The following is a 19,129-nucleotide window of genomic DNA, read 5'->3' on the forward strand; positions in this document are numbered from 1 at the left end:
CAAAATGGAAGTTAAGCATCCACTGCCGCACGTTAAAGCTGTTGGATCTCTCACCTCTTGCAGCTAATGGGTTTTAATTACTTGGGACACACCTACACAAAACAAAGGCTTTGGAGGTTTGGGGGGTTTTAGGAGAGCACTGAATACACTTTAATTAAGCTGCTGCTTTCCTCTTCTTTCCCTAAGGCAGTTACAAACTGAAAGTGGACAGGGGAAATCAGCTGCACCCCATGCCTGTAAAGCTTGCCAAACAGCTTCAGTTTTTTTTTCCCCAAATGTGTAATTGATTAGCTTTATGCTGGTCACAACAGAGGTACTGTTATTTTTCGTTTGTGTTGCCACAGAGGCAACATACAGGATGTATTTTTTAAACTAAAATTACTCATTTTTACCTTTTCTGTGGTGCCCACAGATCTAGCAATTGCATTCTTTTAAGCTTTGTGTACTGAAGTGTTGTACCAGAAGATAAAGACCTTCCGTCGAACTATAGAAGATGCACTCTCAACCCCTAAACTGTATTAGGATTTGCTCAAATCCCAGGTTTCAATTCACACGCTCTGAAGGAAACCAGTGGCTTAATTCTTTCTAGGGTGGCTTGTGAGCAAGCTGCTTGCTTGCCATTTATAGGATCATTTTTCTTCTGTCTGAGCAACTAAAATACAACCGAGAGCTAACAGTTACATTGACGGCTTTGAACAGTGTATGCTGCTTGTCTGTCACACTTGCCCTTATTTTAAAAAATGGTGCATAATGAAAGGTAGAGAAAAGGGCTTCTGATGGCATTTCTCATTATTATGATTCCCATTTACTTTCCCTGTATATACACTTCACTTGCATAACCAAGATAAATCTAATTTTCTCGTCTGTTTATAAAAGGTCTTAAAATCAAACACAATTATTCATTAATGTAAAGCTCGATAAAAATCAGTTTCAAAATTCTGTTTAGAAAACTAACTGCGTGTGCGCATTACGTTTACCTAACCTGCTGCTTCTGGTTACAGAAATTATTGCACTGTAAATAAACTTTTCTGCCACCTAACGTGGGATTTTCTTCATTTCTCATTAAACATTTAGGCCACCTTAAGGGGACGAATTAGCTACGGGGGGGTGAGCACTGGGTCCCGGTGAGTACTGAGCACCCTCGGTATTCCAAGTATACAAAACACATTTATTTAGTAAGCTGCGTTCGTGAAATATCAAGTGCCGGGCCCAGCCCTTTATGCGGTAATTCCTTCCCTCGCCGGTTCGTCTGTCGAGGACATCTTCAGGAGCTTGGAGACTGCGTTTTCAGTCGCTTGGCGCTCGAAATCCTTAAAAAGAAGAGAAAAGGGGCATCGTTATGCTCGCGCTGCGACCTGCGCGGCGATCCCTGCTGGCGGAGCGCCGCCGGCCGGCGCTCACCCCGCGGCACCGCTCGCCGGTCAGCATCTGCGGCCGCAGCGCCCGCGGGTCGCCGCCTTCTCCCGCACCTCCCGCAGCGGGCCCTCGCTCACGGCCAGGATCCGCCTCACGGCCGCCTGCCGCTGCCCCACCGGCGGGGCGACGGCGACAGCGCGGGGGCACCGGGGCCGTGACGGGGCCGTGACGGGGCCGCGCCGCGCCCCGCCCGTACCTGCCTGGAGGCGGTGGCGCTGCTGTAGCAGACCCGGATGGAGCCCATGGCCCCGCCGCCACCGCCCCCTGCCGTCGCCGCGGCGAACCAACCGCCAATCAGCGGGCGAGGCGAGCCCGCCCCGCCCTTCCCATTGGACGCGCCTCTTGGCGATCAGCTCTGAGGCCCGCCCCCTCCCCATGGCGGCGTGGGGGGACCGGGGCTGAGGAAAATGGCGGCCGCCCTCCTTCCCTCCCTTCCCTTCTTCCCTCTTGAAAACTTGAAGAAGTTTCGGTTGTTAAAACAAAATGCATTTCAATGGAAAACAAAAGACTTGAGCCACCTGCACTTGGGAAAAATTAGCTTCTGCTTCATATTTGTGTGTACATAAAAGGCATAGTTGGAGCTGAAATAAAGGACTTTGTTTACATGTTGTGATTATTATTGTTCGTGTAATATGATAATGTAATATGATTGTGTATGATAATGCATAATGCTGTAGTATTTATTTTTCTATACGTGAATGATGTAGTTAAATTTCTTTGTCCTTTATACATTTAAATTTAACTTCAGGGTTCAGACACTGTTACCTTATTGACACTGCTTCTTCTAACTGCAACCTGTATTCAACTTCTGAAATAAATTTAATTCCGTCTCGTGCTGATTTCATGTCTGTAAATACAAGGATTTTTTTTTCTAAGAAGATCTTAGCAGTAAAGATATTCATTTTCTCAGATATCGGTGCATCTGACACCCGAGTAGAACTGAGATGAAAGGTGACTTGTTTTTAGTAACTCACAACTAACTTGCCTAACTTGATTTCTTTCTCTCCATCTCTCCGTTACTTTGCTGTTTTGTTGAAGCTGCTTCAGCGAAAAACGTGAGTGCAGCTGGCACTAATTACGAGCTCGGTGAAGGAGGCGAGGTTTAAACTGCACGGAATTTGAGGCAGCCAGTTTCCTGTGAGGCCTGATCCCCTCCAAGGCGGGGGGCAGGAACGCTCTGTTGAAGTCACAGCCAGGTCTACCATGCAAAAATTAGTCACGTAGGATGATTTAAAAAAAAAAAAAGTCATTTTAAACAGCCTTTAAATATGAAACCAGTTTTATATAAATTCGCTGGGAATAAAAATGGTTTGCATTCTCCTCTCATAAAAACAAAAGACTTCTGAAATGGAGGTGAAAATGAGGGAAGAGGAATAATTTTAAAGAGACTCCGCTGGACATAGAGGGTTATAGTTACTACAAACTGCACATTAATTCATTTCTAAGGCACATCCTTATTTTTCTGCCAAAACTTGTTGAATGATGGGTTGCAATCAATATGTTGCTATAATGTTATCTTTGCACTCTAGTTTTATTTTACATTTGGGTCTCACTCCTATCACTACACTAGCAGTACTTAAGAGCTTTTGTCTAAATAACTAAACTTGCATAGATGGAATTGTTTCTTGGAATCCAGTTTCAGTTTTTGAACAGCCTGATGAAGCACAGACACCCTGATTGTTTAATAATCTTTGTTGTTTTTAAACGATGTGTTTTGGCAGCTACCAGCTCATCGGCATTGCACCCCAGTCAGAAACATCTCAATTCATTTTTTAACATACTCCTTTAGATTTGCTGTCACTCTGTACTCAAAAACTGCACACTTTTTCCAGTGGGATCACTTCTGTTTTAAAAGGACAACAAAATGGGGAACTGAATCATGTGTGCTTCAGTTATTGCCCACACAGTCGGCAGTGAAGAAAGAGTATGTGAGAGTCTGGTCTCTTACAGCAGCCGAAGTAGGAGACTTTGGGGCTATGTGATTATCTACCTTTCTTACCCTACTTAAGAATTGGTAAGTCCGGCTTTTTGTCCTTTTATTTTGTTATACCCCACCCCCTTTTTGTGCCAGAACGGTGGCACCATTTACTTTATTTAAAAGAGAATGCAATTCTGCTGCAATTACCATATTTTAGCTTTTATATTAGCACTGTGAGCATTTTCAAAGCAATATAGCAAAATTTTCAAGCGTGTAAGGATCTGGGTACCTGCAGCCTGTTTTTCAGAAGTGAATGAGGCATGCAGTATTCCAAATACTGTTGACATTCAGCAAGATTTAGACTGCAAAATACCCTTATTTCTTTTGAAAACAGCACTTAGTTTCCTAAGTCCCAGAAGTGCTGAAGAAAATGTTGCCCTGCTTTTTGCATATGTAAATGATTCGGTAGATAAAGTAAACAGTTATGCTAATGTAACCAGGAGAAGGCAGGGTGTACTGCCTTTCTTGCCTGCTTTGGTGTGACTTGCAAGCATTTCCAAATTCCAGTGTTACATTCAACTTCTGGGAAGGAGCAGTGCAATTTAAGCTAAAAAACAGCCCTGAGAAAGGAAAAAACAAGTGCTTGTACTGTCACAATGCATAAATTTACAGAGGGAGTAGAAAACTTCCATCTATCAAGTAACTGGAGTTTTAGAATAGCTCTCTGGAAGGAGTACTGGGATTAAAAACAAACAAAAAAAGACCTAACCTATCAAGTTCCACTGCAGAACAAGTGAGTTAGAGTATGGTTTGGCTGCTGATAGTTAGCAGCAAATGAGCGGAGTTGCGGAGGATCTTTCCGGTTATATATCAAATATCATGTTAAATTTGCAGAGGTTTCATTTGGGTGGAGAGCTATCTGGTGACTTGTGTGGCATCACTACTGGTGTAAAGTGGCAGCACTGTGAGAAGTAGTGAGCCTTAATTGCCCATGATACCAGCCGAGGTTTTGGTGTATTTCTTGAAAGCGTAGGAAAGGGCATGCCAGAAAGTCTTGTTCTTCAGGAGTTTTAGTGTGTGCTCTCCAGTAAAACTGCCTCATCCCTTGCCTGCCTTCACTATTTCAAAACATGAGAGTGCCAGAGATGTGTGAAGGTGCTTGAAATATGCAGAAATTAAAAAGATATTTGAAGCACAGAGGGATTTTCTTGTGTTCGTCTTTCCCATTTTTCCACAACAGGAATGGTTATGATCTTTCCCTCAGTGAATTTAGGTCAGTCTCGGCTCTAAATGGAAATCAAGTGAAATCACTTTGCTTTTTTTTTTTTTAATCCTTACCCAGTAGCAGCTCACGAGTATGCACCACCTCAACTAGCCACAATGCAGAAGAGATACCTAGGTACGGAAATGTGATATTAGAGATGAAGAATCCTGTCAGTGCCCCCTTCGTATCTTCAGAATGATTTTGTTGACCTGAGTATAGAGATTAAACTCATAGAAAAGCACACAGTTTGCTTTTTACTAAAAACAAATGTTCTGGAGACAAAGCAAAATCACAGACTGTCTCTATGAAATATGCACTGTTCATTTTTTATTGTTATACCTCTTTTTCCAAGCAAGCTTGAGGTCTTTTGCTCATCTTTCTTTCCCTCACAGGACTCCATGGAACTGTGGTGATTAGACTGCAACTCGCACTTGTCATCATGCTGGCAGAAGGCATCTTAACTAGTCTCGTATATAAAGAAAGCTGTCATCAAGATAAGCCTCACAAGTCTCATGCAGCAAAAAAGGATGAAGAGGGAAACTGGAGAGAGAAACTTGTAGACGACCCCAAAATTACAGGACTTGCTGATGGATGTGAGAAGCAGGATAGGATCTCTGCTAAAAGCGACATGGAGCGCAAGAGAGTTCCTCAGCAGAGACCCATACTAGGGTTTCCTGCAAGAGATCAGAAAACACTTGTTGAAGGAACCGTATCACCAGCTTTACACATCCCCAGAAGAGAACAATATAATGAACAGATGGATTTGTATAGATCCTGGTCATGCAACAGCATATATCAAAACTATCCTGACTTACATATTGGGGGAAACCGTGTGGGGGACCATACATGTGATTCAGGTTGTGTTTTGGACCACGTGTGTGATGAACCTCCTGATGGCCCTGTTATACTGTCCATAGACATTCCTCTCGGTGAGTCTCCTCCGTGTGAGCACCCTGACAAGCCAGGCAGTAAGTCCCTGCCTGGAGACGAAGCTGGAGAAAGGAGCATGATGCTCTGCGAGGAGCCTCTGTCAAACTCCATGCTCAACGACTACATGGAGACAAAAGCGGCGGAGTTCTATAAACTGTTTTTTGAAGAAAACTTGACCAGGTGTGGCTCTGTAAGAAACCTCCTCACCTGCAGTTTGATAAGGAACAACCTGAATCAGATCAGCGTTCAGATATCCCAGGAGCAGAATATAGAAGCATCGAAAGCCAGAGAAGTGCTCTTACAGTCTTTAGCTTTGTTTAGTTTGCGCAATACTACCAACAGAAGTAGCTCTGAGTTCAGTACTCCAAACTTACAAATCTCAAACCCAGCGTGTGTGAAAAAGAGCTGCAGGACGCAGTTTACATCATGACTGAACTGCTCAGCTGAAGAGGTGAATACAGTTCAGATATGAATATTTCACTCTGCGGATTAAATTGGGAAAGGAAAACATTTAGACACCACAGACTTTTTCAAATAAACATTTTAATGATTAAATCGTACTTTGTCTATGGCACTCATTAGCACAGGAAGTAAATGTCACTGTTTTCTTTTTTCCAATGCAGAATTTGAAATGAATTAATCTCTAAAATGCTACGTGACCCTGTTTTTAAAATGTATACATTCTCCTTCTAAGGCTCTGGCTGTATGAGCAATTGTACTCGTGTTTCGTTGGATCTACTCCTGCAAGAATAATCAATCAAGGCAGAATTTCTGGTAAAACTTTGATCTAAGAGACGGATCCACCCACCCAGTAAATCAAATGGTCTTTGTTGGACTTCGGATTAGGCTATATAGTTGAAGCCTACATTTTGGACATTCAAGTTCAAATTTTGCTTCTGCAAAGCTTGATCACAGTGGCTAAGAAAATATTTATTTGGTTTGAAAAAATCTCATTAGCTGATGGAGAATTTCAGGACTCTGAATTATTTTGTATATAGTATCAAGCACAGGAAGTGTATCAACATGAAACATCAATCAAGACACATTTTTATTGCATGTATATGTTTATACTGTGTAGGTAGAGTATGTTACAATGAAAATCTAAGTGAAATAGTTGATCACAAATGTAAAAATATTTTCTATAAAAATGTTTTCCTTTTAAATATAGCCTTACCTCTATGATGAAATCCACTTAGCTTTCCACCACTGTATTATATGTTCAATTTGCATTTTCAGTAGGCAGACTCTGGCTTTATTTCCTTGAACATGAAGCTCCTGCAGCCTCAGCAAGCTAAGACTATTGCAGCATTCCTGAAATGATAGTGCAAGCTTTCTTCGTCTTCATTTGGAAATTTAAATGCAGATTTTGATACAGAAATTTCACTACTTAACTTTCAAACCTATTTTCTTCCTTTTTTATTACTTCTTGTCACTAAGTATATCAACTGGAAATTAATCACTGTGTCGCCATTATAAAATGATAAATGAATTAGGCTATTAACTTGTCTGCGGAAATTTTCTTTTAATAAGGGAACCTCTTTATATGCACAATGACTAAGTATGATTTTACACGTCTGCAGTTCTGGGTTTGCAATCCTGAAGTCCAATTCCAAAATACACCAACAAACTACACTTACACAATTGTAAGCTTCGACAATGCACGCTGACGTGCTAGTTAAGTCACTTTACCCAGATCCTGATGCCACTCAGTGGACAGCTATGGGATGAGTTATAAAGCAGAGCTTCTCAGTGAGGCTTGCTATCAAACCGTGGATGTAAACCAAAACCTTCTCTGTCTTTGAGGCACACCTCTTAAACTCTGGTGCGTAATATGCCTTTTCTAAATCTTTGTCAACCCTCTGAGAGAACGCGAAGGATCTATGATCTCTAGGTAATAACACATCAAATGCAAACGTATTTATGCTTGTAAATCAAGGCCCTTGACAACCGATCAGCCCTTTGAAGACATAAAAGTTGTTTTTTAATCCAGCATCTTCAGTTGTTGGGCTTCTTTAAAATCATCATCAAGTGCTGGAATTTATAACAGAAGTATCAGTAGGCTTGAAAGAACGCCTCAGAACATTGAGAAGATCTGAATTCACAAGGGATTCACCCTGAAGCTCTTAATTCAAGTAATTTAGCTCGATTGGTTGCATTTACTGTAATAGAAACTGTGTGACGGGGCTTAGAGTTAAAATTGTACCTGTTTTGGCCTATACAAAGAAGGACATTTGCAGGGAAAAAAATAATAATAATGTACTGGACTCTTAATAAGCTCTACCTAAATAAAGACTGCACTTTCATGGCACGGGGCTTCTTTTGTAGGAGGAAGATGCAAATGCCACTCTGTGCAGTCATTGTGTATGATGTCAAACAGTCTGCTAAATATAGCGGGCTGTGTTATGGAAAGGGAACTGCAAAACTTTCATGTGTCTCGAGATTTTAACCCTTTCTGATGCCTTTCAGTCTCTTTCGGGATTGGTGGAACTTAACTGACGTGTATGCCTTGGTGAATTTATGTATGTAATATCTAATACACATTCAAATGGAAACACGTGGATTTAATATGGCTTGTGCATTCAAATTTAAGACCAAACCTCAAAGCTCCAAAATGAAACCTGTGACCGTCAGCAGTCACGGCTCCTCAGTCTGTGTCTGAATAAGACTAAGCATCAAGCCTGCCCAGGACCTGAGTGGCACGAGTACCCCGGGTTTTAAGGTGTTTCGAGCTTGGAATTACAGAAAATTGGCATTTTTCTTCTCTTGAATTGCCTGCAAAGCTGGACGTTCATTTCATTTGAAAATCCTATTCCATCTCCTGGTTTCTCATCTCGAATGCCTAACTTTCAGTCTTTTATGTCATTTTTGCAGGTAGTCTTCGATGTGAGGTAGACTTTTCCACAACAGCGTTGTTGTGAAGACGTAAATGACCATTCCTTGCCTGATCAAAAATTCTCATTGACCTTAGTCAATGCAAGAAGTATAACTAATGCTGAAACTAGTTCGTGTTTTCTTGTACGACGATAGGAAAGGATGCTCTGCTTTTATTGTGCACCACACTAATTCTGTGTGTCTCATTAATCACCTTCTCAGCACTCAGGATCGAGTCAAGTCCTTTGGAAGAGGCCAAATGTCTTCATTAAATTCTGAAGGAGTCCAGAACGGGCAGCACCCTAACTTGTTCCTCGGGAGAGGTGCAGGGAATAAGTTATCTGAAGGTGAGAGGAAAAATATTCACAAGGGCATCAGTAACCAAAGGGTTTGCAATTAACCGTAGAAAAAAAGTGCTCTGTGGCATTTGTGCTGCCTTGGCCTAGCCTTTTACTTCCCCTGGGACACATTTATAGTTCAAACCAACGTCTTGAAAGAAGTTAATTGCACAAGGTTTTTACTCAGGAAATTTGGAAGTCAAGAGTTTAAAGCCAAGGTCCAGATTCTGGTAGTTTTTTTTTTTTTTTCTGTCCTTCTTCCCAGCCTTAGAGAGACAAGTTAGAGGAAACGTGTACTTCTCTCCTGCCAGTCCCAGAATCATAACCCCAGATCCTAAAGTCAGGTCGGCTGCAGACCGATCGCCGAGGTTAACGGAAGCAGCAGGAGCTGCCGAGTGTTGGGAATGCTACGGTGGGAGACACCGCGATGGACCCGCTTCTCCCATCACCGCAAAGAGATGGAAGAGAACATGGAAGTGAATATTCTGTATTTGGCAGGATCCAAGGTTACCATGAAGCTGTGCCAGTCCCGGACCTTTTCAGGACTGTTTTCAGAACCCTTTCTTGAGTCGTTTTTATATTTTAGCTATATTGTAAATGTTACAATGAAAAGAAAACACAACACAACAAGCAATGTTATGAGAAAAGCTTGTTATCTGTAGCCTTTACTACAGTTATAGCCTTTATTATAACCTGATGGGGGCGAGGAGCCTGTTATATAATTCATGGCAGCAGCTACGCTGAAGCTGGCCCCACTGTGGATGCGGAGGAATCAAGGGCATGTGTAGCATACATGACTTTATAACATATATGCTTTGGGGTTTTGTTTTTCTAATAGAAAAATATAAGATGGCTTGTTTTTTAAGACTCAAATAAATGCACAGTTTAGAGGAGGGAAAGGGAAAATGCATTTTCAGCTAATTTTTGTTAGCACAATAACGCATTTTAGCATTACAAGTAAAGTCGTAGATAAATGCACATTGTTAATGTATAGTACCAGGGACTGTATTTTGTTGTTGATGTTATGCAATTTTGCCCATGAAAAAGTATTCTCTGTGTAGTTTTTGTCACTTGGATTTAGAAATTTAAATAACTTCTTAAAATTCACTTCTCATTATAGGAAGAAAGATATCTGTGATGTTGCTGCAGAATACATTTAGGAGCAAAGTCTGGTAATTTCTAGAAGAATGAGACAAATACAGATTTATTCACTTAGGTACCATATTTAGTTCCATTTTATTTTCATTGATACGTTTCAATTCATGACATGCTTTGATTTATTTTTTATTTTTTTAATGTTTGAAAGATATCGAATCGCATTCTGGATTTAATTGAGGAAAACTCCATCAGCTGCACTGGAGCTGTGCCTGTTTTCTCTAGCAGGAAAAATGACTCAGTGAACTCAAATTACATAGGAAAATCACTTAAAAGGTGTGCTTTCCCGGATTGGTGCAGGACAGCAGATGTATTTTATTACAAATGAAAGCAGTGCCATGCTTTAGAGGTCACACATATGGGGCCAAATTCTGGCTGGCAGCTCTGTTTCTGCACACGCCGGAAAACCTGAAATCGAAGGCGAAATACTGGCAGGGAATTTTCTGCTCTTATTTCCAGTTCTCATTCTGCATTCCCCCAGGGAAACAGTCATCAAGTCCTGGGACCAGGACCCCAAAGAAAGCTGTGTTCCTTGAGTTAATCCCACCCGATTCCCTGAGACACACAGCTAGCGTGTTATTCCCCAGCCCGTTCTCTGCTGCCCGTGGTGGGAAATGAGCCCCTACAGAAGGAAGAGTGTTTCCCAGAAGAGAGGATGCCCAGGTGAGCAGGTAACGGTTTGCATCAGTTGATGTTCTCATATTCTGCAGATTAACATCTGGAAAGATGGTAATCCAGCTTTCTCACCACGAGCTTATACATTAAATTGCAATTCTGGTCTATTTTGCACAGTGCTCTCGTTTTAGATATAGGTTTCCAAAATTTAGATATTTGATTATAATTGATCTTATTTGCTTTTTCTTTACCAAAAGAACCTCATCACCTAATTCCTGCCTGTCTCCTTTGAGTTAATTTATCTGTGATAACCCCATCAATCTACTGGGTATATAAATCAACTGTGTAGCTCAGCAGCTGCTTGATAAATGAGTGCCCAGCTGCTGATGCACTCTGCCTCTGCCACGTATGGGGTCCTGGCTGCCAGCAGGCTTTGAAGTGGCAAAAAAAAAAAAGTGTTTGGTATTGACCTATGAATCCTAAAGGGTTGAAGACCATTCTCCTTGATACTCTTCCGGCATCACAGTGTCCTGTAAGGATGGCAGATATTACCCCTGTGATAAAAAAGCGAGGGTCTCTGCCCTTCACCAGCTGTTTTCCTCCCTGGGGGGAATACCTGATGCTGTTGGAGCAAGGCAAGGGTGGATTTTTTGATGTGCCGCTCTGAGCTCTGCGGAGCTCCGTGTGCTCCAGCAGTCAGCGGTGCTGGCGAGGTACCAAAGCTGGCTGATGTGCTTCTTTTTTTTGTGCAGTTGAACTACACACAGAGAGGGCTGCTGGTTTTAATTTCCCTCTGGTGTTTGCATGGGCCTGGAAACACTAGCTTTGCTGTGAATGTGAGGTTTTATTTGCTGAAGCTGAAGTTTTTTACTTTATTTTTTTTTAACAGAAAACTGGTTGTGTTGGTTATATTGATGATGTTATATATGCAAATATATTTGGTGTCAGAGGATAAGTGTCTCCATGCTTTGGAAATACACCCATGCAATCTTGCTGGTGTGTAAGCTCTGACTTCTTTTTAGGGGCCCCTGGTGGTCCTCAAAAAATTTCTTGTTTTGTGCAATAATGTAATTTCTTAATATGCTGTGCTATTTTTTCCTCATTCCTCATCCGTACTGACAACGCACTTCTGCTTTTCATCACCAAATTTCTAATGCATGCTGTGATGCTGACCAGTTTATTTAATGGCTGTGCCTATTGCTCAAACCTGTAAAATTGATGTTTCAGTTGTTACTTACTACAAAAATTAACAGAGCTCTGGGCAGGCAGGCTGAGAGTATCAGAGGAAAGGTTTTATGTAATTATGTACTCATTACTGTTAAATTTTGTCAGATCAAGAGTGTCCCTGTGGGTAAGCACATGATGCCATGTTCCCAAATTGACTATTGATGAAGATACTAAGATACTACTACATAGATAATATACTTTTTTTTTTTTAATGTTTCTTTATTTGGCTTGCATGCATAAAGTTATAGAAGAGTAACCAGTTACTGCTCGTCTGGCGAGCAGTAAGGGAGACACAGGACTGGCAAATGGTTGCCTGACAATCTGCTGCGTCTTGGTAAGAGGAGTGTGTTCGTGGGCTTCTCGGGCAGATGCTCTCTGTTTTATTGTGTGCTTTGCTCACTGTCATTCTTTGTTGGAATTGTTCATTTATCCTGAAGTAACTTTTCTTTATGCAAAGACCCTGGATTCTGTCTCGTGTGGGAAGAGAAGAGTGAGAGAAAACCTAGACTTGCCCAACTCGCACCCTTTTTGTGCGTGTGAGCTGCATACTACTGCTTTGTTTCAAATGAATAAAATTTGTGAACTGAATGGAACCATGAACAGAACTGCAAACTAACTTCCAAAAAAATCTTGGCCTCAAGTTTTAAATAAACAGATTTTGTTCATTCTTATTCCTCTTCCCTGTTAGTTGAATTAAAGAAAAATAACTCTTCTTGGAACAGAAAGGGAAAGCTGTAATGTTACATACGCAAAAGCTGTGCAAGTTGGGCAGGAAAATAATATCCCCGAATATTTGCGCTGGTTGTGCTTGCTCAGAAAGGAAGCTGACACAACACCGTTTCCCTTTTCTAACCGTTCTCCTCTCAAACTCAGCTATTAAACATAGTACAGGTCATCGGTCACAGGCAACACCACTGCACTGAAACAGCCTTCAAACAGGTTTACCGAATGGTTTTGTATAACAAATACACCCTAGGAAGTATCCATCTGCTGATGTTTATTCCCCCAAAGAAGCTATGGGCTGCGTCATTACGTGACATTTACTGTCCTTAGTTTTAATGCACCTCACACCGCGGCTTGCTGCTGTAATCACTTGCACTGACTTCCAGAGTTCGTTTTCCTCTTTGGGTCTTTATTTTGTGATTACCAAACTGTCATGGCCATAAACCACGACAACAGTGATTTTCAGTGTTGGGTTTGTCCAGTCCTGTGTATTTTCCTACCCAATGACAAAAATTAAAATGGCATTAAAGCAGCAGTTATTTTCTGCTCTTCAGGTTGTCTTGCAAACATATCAAAGAAAATAAATTACCAGGTGAAATCACAGCTAGCTTTTGACTGGTTCAAGCAGACATTTACCAAACAGTCTCCAGTCTCACTAGATGTCAACTGGAGATTTTTTTGCACAAGTTTAAGAATTTCACTCCAGTTTGGTCACATAAAAAGTAACGAGCAATAAAAGAATTATTTAATGGGAGAAACATCATACTGTCTCTTGGAAATGAGTCTCATCTGCACTTGTGTGAATTCTGGATGTGTCTCAGGGAATTAAAACTTTGTAACTCAAATGAAAAAAATTGTTTTTAGGTAACTGGAAAGGATAAGTATTATTTATTTTATTGAGGCCACCGGCTCAATAAAGTTACAAACTTCTCCAGTTATAATGATGAAGAAAGGTATTAAAGGCTATTTGGTTTACAACTCATTTAAGCAATTTCTCAAAATGCTTGAGCTGTTATTGACAGAAGTGGAATCCAAACAGAAGTCAGTACCAAAACGATTAACGTGTACTTGGCATGTAATTGCCCTGCAGGAATCGTTTCAGGCCACGTTAATTAGTCAGCAGCTAAACGTGAGGCCACCTCGCCGCCAGCCTGAGCGCCGGGGAAAAGCAGCAGGGGCTGGGCAAGGACATTACATCCAAGCAGGTAAGTCCTTCTCCTGTGGATCTTCCTAATGTTCATGTGGGAGCGATTATTTGTTGGCCTTTCTCCTTTTAGGCAAGGTAAAACCCTCAGTGATGAATCTGCGTTCATCAAGCCGGTTAAATGGTAAGGAATAAGCAACAAGTTTTACCTCTGGCATTGTGTACGCACACTGCAGCTTCCTGATCGCGAGGGGGAGATCAGATAAAGATCTTCATTCTTTCAATTTATTCTTCTTTACGTTGAGCAAACAAAGTCTTTATTAGAAATGAGTAGTTTTGTTCAAAATCTCTTTAAAACCAGTTCTTTGAATGAAGTCGCTCGTTAAGTGTGTGCTCTTCCTTGAGTGCCGTGCGATACAGCAGCACAACTCATCTCGATCCCTGCAACACGGTTAGCTTCCCAGTATCTTCGTGGCCTGTGATACGCTGAGGGAAAAAAACAAAACACAAAACAAAAATCCAAACCACATGTTGTGACTTTACATTTTAAGGGGTTTTATGCTTCTGCTTCTCAGAAAAGCTGCGTGATCCTTCCCAGCTAGGGAAGTGTGATGAGGGGTTTGGTCTTAATTTCAGTTTTGATTAAATCCTGTTAAACTGCTTGTCTGCTGTATCTATTTTCTGTGTTTGCTTGCATATGTATGAAAATATGTACCCTTCCATCCCTGCTTCTTCAGGAAGAAGATCAGTATTTTATGCATAGTCTTCACTGCACATATTAAAATGCAATGGAAAATGCAGGCAATGAGGAGGAGAAGCTTATTCTTTTTTTTTTTTTTTTTAAAAAAAAAAAAAAGACCTTGTGAAAATATGAGCAATTTCCATTCTGATGGTGGAAAAGATTTTGCACATTGATAAACTGGAGCGACTTTCTTCAAACTTTGGACAGTGCATGTAAGCAAACGGCCGTTCTTCTGACATCTGTGGGAAAAGCAGGGTTTGTGTATCAGGGTCAGTATCAATAAGACTTCTGTAACGTATCGAATATATTATCTTTACATGAGCTGATCAGATGGAGTGTACAGGTAACTTCTTAGGAGCTTTACTGTGGATTTACCACAGCTTTAGTGGGAGAGCTCCTCTGTTGGCCAGGCACCGTTCCTGCAGGAGCGGGGCTACGTGGGGTCAGCAAACACCACGAGTACTTATTAGTAAAATCTTCCTTCTTGCCACAGATCGCAGGTCGAACTGCTGTGGCCGTGGGTAGCCTTGTGCTGCTTTTTGTGCTCCCGTGGGATGCTGCAGGAGCTCCGTGCCAGCAGCCCCCATGGAGAGGGAAGCACGCAAAGGCAAAGAGCGCGTGTAAGCTCTCTTTGAAACCAGACCTCGCTCACACAATTAAGAAAATTGCTTTGGAGGGAGAAAAAGCCCGGCTGTGCGTCGGGTAGCGTGCTATACGGTATCGAAATAATTATTTCATGGAAGGAAAAAAAAAAAAGTCTTTGGTTTTTGGGAAATGGGACTTCACTGTGGAAAAGCGAGAATGGTGCTCGCTACAGAGGCTACAAAAGAGTAATAACCGAGAGCTTTTGAAAGCAGAAATAATTCTACCAGGATTACCTGAATTGCACCGAAGACTGGAAATTAGTGGAACTCCCGACGGTGGGAAATTCTGCAATACCCTTCGCACGCAGCGGTGAGGGGGAGCCGTCCGGTGAGTTCTGAGCCTGGCAAATTGCTTAAGAAGATTACATTATGTGATCTGCCGTGCTGGGTGTTTCTGGGAGGCCCCAGCCCAACACAGGATTTTCCCGTGTTATTAACTGTAAGCTAGGGAACTTTGAGTACTCACGGTTAAGTAAATGCTTAAATGATTTCCTCATTTGAGACCCGAATAATATTTAAAGTCTTTGCAGTACTGTAGCTGAAAGGTACATTACAAATTACTTTTCTTCCCCCCATCCCTGTAGGGTATGAGCATACTCAAAGTTCTCTTTTATAAATTTCAGTGGTAGATAATAAGAATTTCAGGAAGTGATGGAAATTGAGATTTAATTTACTGCATTTCTTTCATTAAATGATTCTCTCATATATATAAAAAAAACCATAAATTAGAGCATACTTAGAAGTAATTACAAGTCAGGAAGCTAAAAAAAAAAAGTAAATAAAGAAAAATAAATTTGTTGTCACTGATTAAGGAGTATAATAGCAACAGTTAAAAGAATTCATCTAACGTAGTATTTTCATTACAGGATCCTGAGTTCTGATTGCTGTTACCGTGCTACACAGTAAGTTGTTCTTCCCATAATCCCAGTCATTTCAACAGGAGAAAGGTGCCCGTCAATAAATTTATGGGGATCCGAATCTAGCCCCGAAACCTAAAAATGGGGGAGAGCACAGTACATTAGGAAAAAATGAAAGCATGTCAATAAGTGTATGATTAAATTGTATTCACATTAAAAAGTGGTTCAATAATATCAATAGCCATTACAAGAGGAACAACAAGGACTGTGTTATCAGCGCTTTGGAAAAACATTTTGCTGTTTGCTTTTGGTTTATTCGTAACATACCTAATGAAAAGTGATATATATGTAAAAATGCAAGGGAAGTAATGAGCTTATTTATACGGAACTTGAGGGTGAAACAATTCAAAAAATAAAAAATGAGGAGTTTTAAAGTGCCAGGAGTGAACTTGAAAGTTCTCACTGTGATGAAATATAATGTCCAAAACATTTGCTAAGAGCATTTAGTTATTCCTGCATGGATCTGGGTATGGAAAGCAGTAATTAGACTGAGGAGGACAACGGCTCTTTGAGGCAGGTGCGTGAGTCTTCCGGGGAGGAAAGCCGCTTGCAGAGGGAGGCTCTGTGCCTGCAGGGACGCAAATGCATTGCTCCGTCTGCATGGAGCTGGTTGCAGGGACGTGACCGGCAGCACAGAAGGGAGCAGAGAGGAATACACATGAAGCAGGCTCAGTGAAACTCTGCAGAGAGCACGGGCACAGGCTCCTTTCCTATCTGTTGCGTTTTATATCTTTTCCTTAGAACCAGGGTGTGCTCTGCTCTGTTCAGACAGAGCTCTGGTGAGCGGTTAAGGTAAACACGTGTATGCACGTGTGGTTTGTCACTTCACCTGTCATTTTGGCTTCCTTCTTAAGGTCCTAATTTTTGAAGCTTTCTTTATTAGAACAATGGAGCATATTTTAATTTTATCCTTGCTGCTGTCTCTTAGATGTGGTCCTAAGTCTGTAAATTTTTCTGGTTCCATTATCAAGTAGATAATGATTCCACAAACAAAAACATTGTCCAGTAGCACAGCTCCATGCTGCAGGTCTTTTTTCCTTCTAAGGTGCAAACACTTCATTTCTGGCTTAGGAAAAATGCAACTGAATGTTAACTTCCTTGCTTTTTACCTCAGAATATATACATATAAAAAATCAAACTGGATTGTCTGGGGTGCGGGAGAATAGGAGGCTGGCAAAACTCTTGAACAAATCTTCAAACTCCTAAGTTCAGCACCAAGCATTTCGGCAGAAAGAGGAAATACGATGGTGGGACAAGCGAGCCCAGGCTCAGAGCTGCCTTCATCACTCAGCTCTGACACCAGTGCCCTGGGCGCTTATCATCATCCCTGCCTCAGTTTGTCAGTAGAAGAAAGTTTGTTTCTAGCACCACTTGGTTGTTGGGTTCTGGCTCTATCGCAGAGAAGTGGGTCACCAGCATGTTATTGGCAGCTCGATTTTGGTGTCACTCAGGCAGCTGCAGAGAAACAAAGAGGCCATCGATTAGTCTAGCAACAGCCTGGGGCCTCTGTGTTTTAATTACATCTGTTCTTTGGACTAAATTCATCCCTGTTGAAACATCATTAACTTATATGAAACTCCACAATGGAGGAATTTGACCCAATATGTTTTTTTTTTTCCCTCTGTGATATTTGTACATCTTGTTCTGTTGAAAATACGTCTTTCCCAAAACAGGCATTCGGGTTTATATAAAAGTTGGAGGTTGGGGTTGCAAAGAACTGCTCAGACCAGGCCATCGTATGCCCTGTGGCATGGTATCAAGCCACTCCAGCTCAGAGTCTGGCAGATTTTGCTGTTGGCTCTGTCCGTCTGTCTGTCCGGCTTCTGTAAGCAACCTCACTCAGTTTTCAGTGCCGTTTCCAAGCAAATAAGATAAATAAGGTAAATAAGATAATTTTTCCTGTTTTCTTTTACTATAAGATGAAGCTTTAAGCAAATGTTGGAATTTGTTCCTCTGTTCAGGCGGCCTTTGTCCAGCCCAGCTTGCAGCTCTGTGTTCAGCACAAGAAAGCAAGTTGCTTTGCTTGGTTTTCCAAATGGAAACTGATTATCAGTAGCATCGCTGCCTTTGGGCACTGTGGGCAGCGGGCGAGGGATGAGAAGTCCGGTGAAATTCACTGTCTGGTTGAGCCCTTTCTGGATGGGGTTGGTTTATGTGGGACCTTTTCCACCAAGGCTTGGCTGCTCTAGTGGCAGTTTCAGTTTTACTTTATTTTTTTTTCCCCCCTCCAGGGTGGCTATCTGAGGCACGGGGAGCCAAGCCACGTCAGGGGTTGGCACTACGACGCGACGCCCCTCAAACATGCGCAGGAATGCATCTGGTACGCGAGGCATCCGGAGGGGGAGCCTTTGCCCGTGTGGGCACATGGTCCCCAGGGGGTGCGATCCTCGGGGGGGGGCTCCCAGCGGGGCAGAGGGGTGGTGAGAGGCCGGGCTGTCGCTCCTTTCCACATCCACCCGCGCTGGCTGGCTCCGTCAGGACGCATGCAGCATCGAGAGCAAGAGCCAGCGGCCGGGAGCGGCAGTCTGTGGCCAAACCCACGCAGCGGGCGGCTTCAAGGGCAAATGGAGAGGCAGAGGCCAGGGTGCAGAGCCGCAGCTGCTGTCCTGGCCGGGCCCTTGCTCTCCTCCTTCCTGCAGGCCGCCCGGGTCAGAGCCCTGCAGGGCTCGCCAGCAGCGGAGAACGGGAGCTGGGCTGCCGAGGAAGCCCAGGGCAACGAATCCTCGGAGCACGCCTTCTTCTCTCTGGATTACCAACATGTCCAAGTCCCCTTTGAAATCACGCTCTGGATCATGCTTGCATCCCTGGCCAAAATAGGTAAGGCATCTCGAGAGGGTGAGGAGCGGTGCCTCGCCTGCTCTGCGGGGCGGCCTGGGGACAGCGGTGGGGCGGGGAGGCGTCGGTCCTTCCTCAAATTCCCTTTGTCAGTAGGACCAGGAGGAAAAGGGACCGGCTGTGCTTCATCTCCGGAGCTCAGAGCTCTTTGGGATGGGACAGAAATAGGTGATCTTGGAGCCGGAGGTAACACACCAAGTCCTAAGGATGCACGCCTTGTACGTCAGACTCTTTGCTGAGACCTAAGTTCTGCAAATGTGTCTGTGTGTGTGGCGATAATCTGACTTGGAAGCAGCCACTGTGCCCTTCAGGGAACACTTTTAGCTGCTGTAATATTTCCATGAGCCAGATAAAGTCAAACGAAACGCAAAAGGCAAGCAGACCTGCATT

At 42.5% G+C, this 19,129-nt stretch overlaps 2 protein-coding genes and 1 long non-coding RNA gene across 8 annotated transcripts in view; 2 read left to right on the forward strand and 1 right to left on the reverse strand.

Moving 5' to 3' along the window:
• Positions 1 to 1,153: 1,153 nt before the first annotated feature.
• Positions 1,154 to 1,614, reverse strand: LOC308177320. Its single transcript, XR_013939009.1, has 2 exons — positions 1,402 to 1,614; positions 1,154 to 1,310 (listed from the first exon to the last, which is right to left on the reverse strand). It is a non-coding gene; the product is annotated as an uncharacterized lncRNA (long non-coding RNA).
• A 9-nt stretch (positions 1,615 to 1,623) lies between these two features.
• LOC308177317 (TLR adapter interacting with SLC15A4 on the lysosome-like) lies at positions 1,624 to 7,029 on the forward strand. 2 transcript variants are annotated; one of them, XM_080554335.1, is made up of 3 exons: positions 1,624 to 2,612; positions 3,249 to 3,430; positions 4,991 to 7,029. In XM_080554335.1, the coding sequence occupies exon 3, from the start codon at positions 5,038 to 5,040 to the stop codon at positions 5,956 to 5,958; it is 921 nt and encodes a 306-aa protein (XP_080410461.1). In that variant the 5' UTR covers positions 1,624 to 2,612; positions 3,249 to 3,430; positions 4,991 to 5,037; the 3' UTR covers positions 5,959 to 7,029. The 2 variants fall into 2 exon arrangements, with proteins under 2 accessions (XP_080410461.1, XP_080410460.1); XM_080554334.1 differs by having other exon boundaries at positions 1,624 to 3,430.
• Positions 7,030 to 7,180: 151 nt separating this feature from the next.
• Positions 7,181 to 19,129, forward strand: part of LOC308177316 (sodium/hydrogen exchanger 2-like) — a 36,582-nt gene continuing 24,633 nt past the window's right edge. For 3 of the 5 annotated variants that reach the window (XM_080554332.1, XM_080554329.1, XM_080554331.1), the window contains exons 1-2: positions 17,738 to 18,224; positions 18,544 to 18,721. In XM_080554332.1, the coding sequence (XP_080410458.1) occupies positions 18,057 to 18,224; positions 18,544 to 18,721 (346 nt within the window). In that variant the 5' untranslated portion in view covers positions 17,738 to 18,056. Of the gene's footprint in view, positions 11,040 to 13,547; positions 13,663 to 13,734; positions 13,786 to 14,338; positions 15,316 to 15,853; positions 15,890 to 17,737; positions 18,722 to 19,129 lie in introns of those variants that run through there. The other 2 variants (XM_080554333.1, XM_080554330.1) reach the window with 2 other exon arrangements.

The sequence above is a fragment of the Anser brachyrhynchus genome, assembly GCF_964034855.1.
Source record: "Anser brachyrhynchus genome assembly, chromosome: 13".
NCBI classification, from domain to species: Eukaryota; Metazoa; Chordata; class Aves; order Anseriformes; family Anatidae; genus Anser; species Anser brachyrhynchus.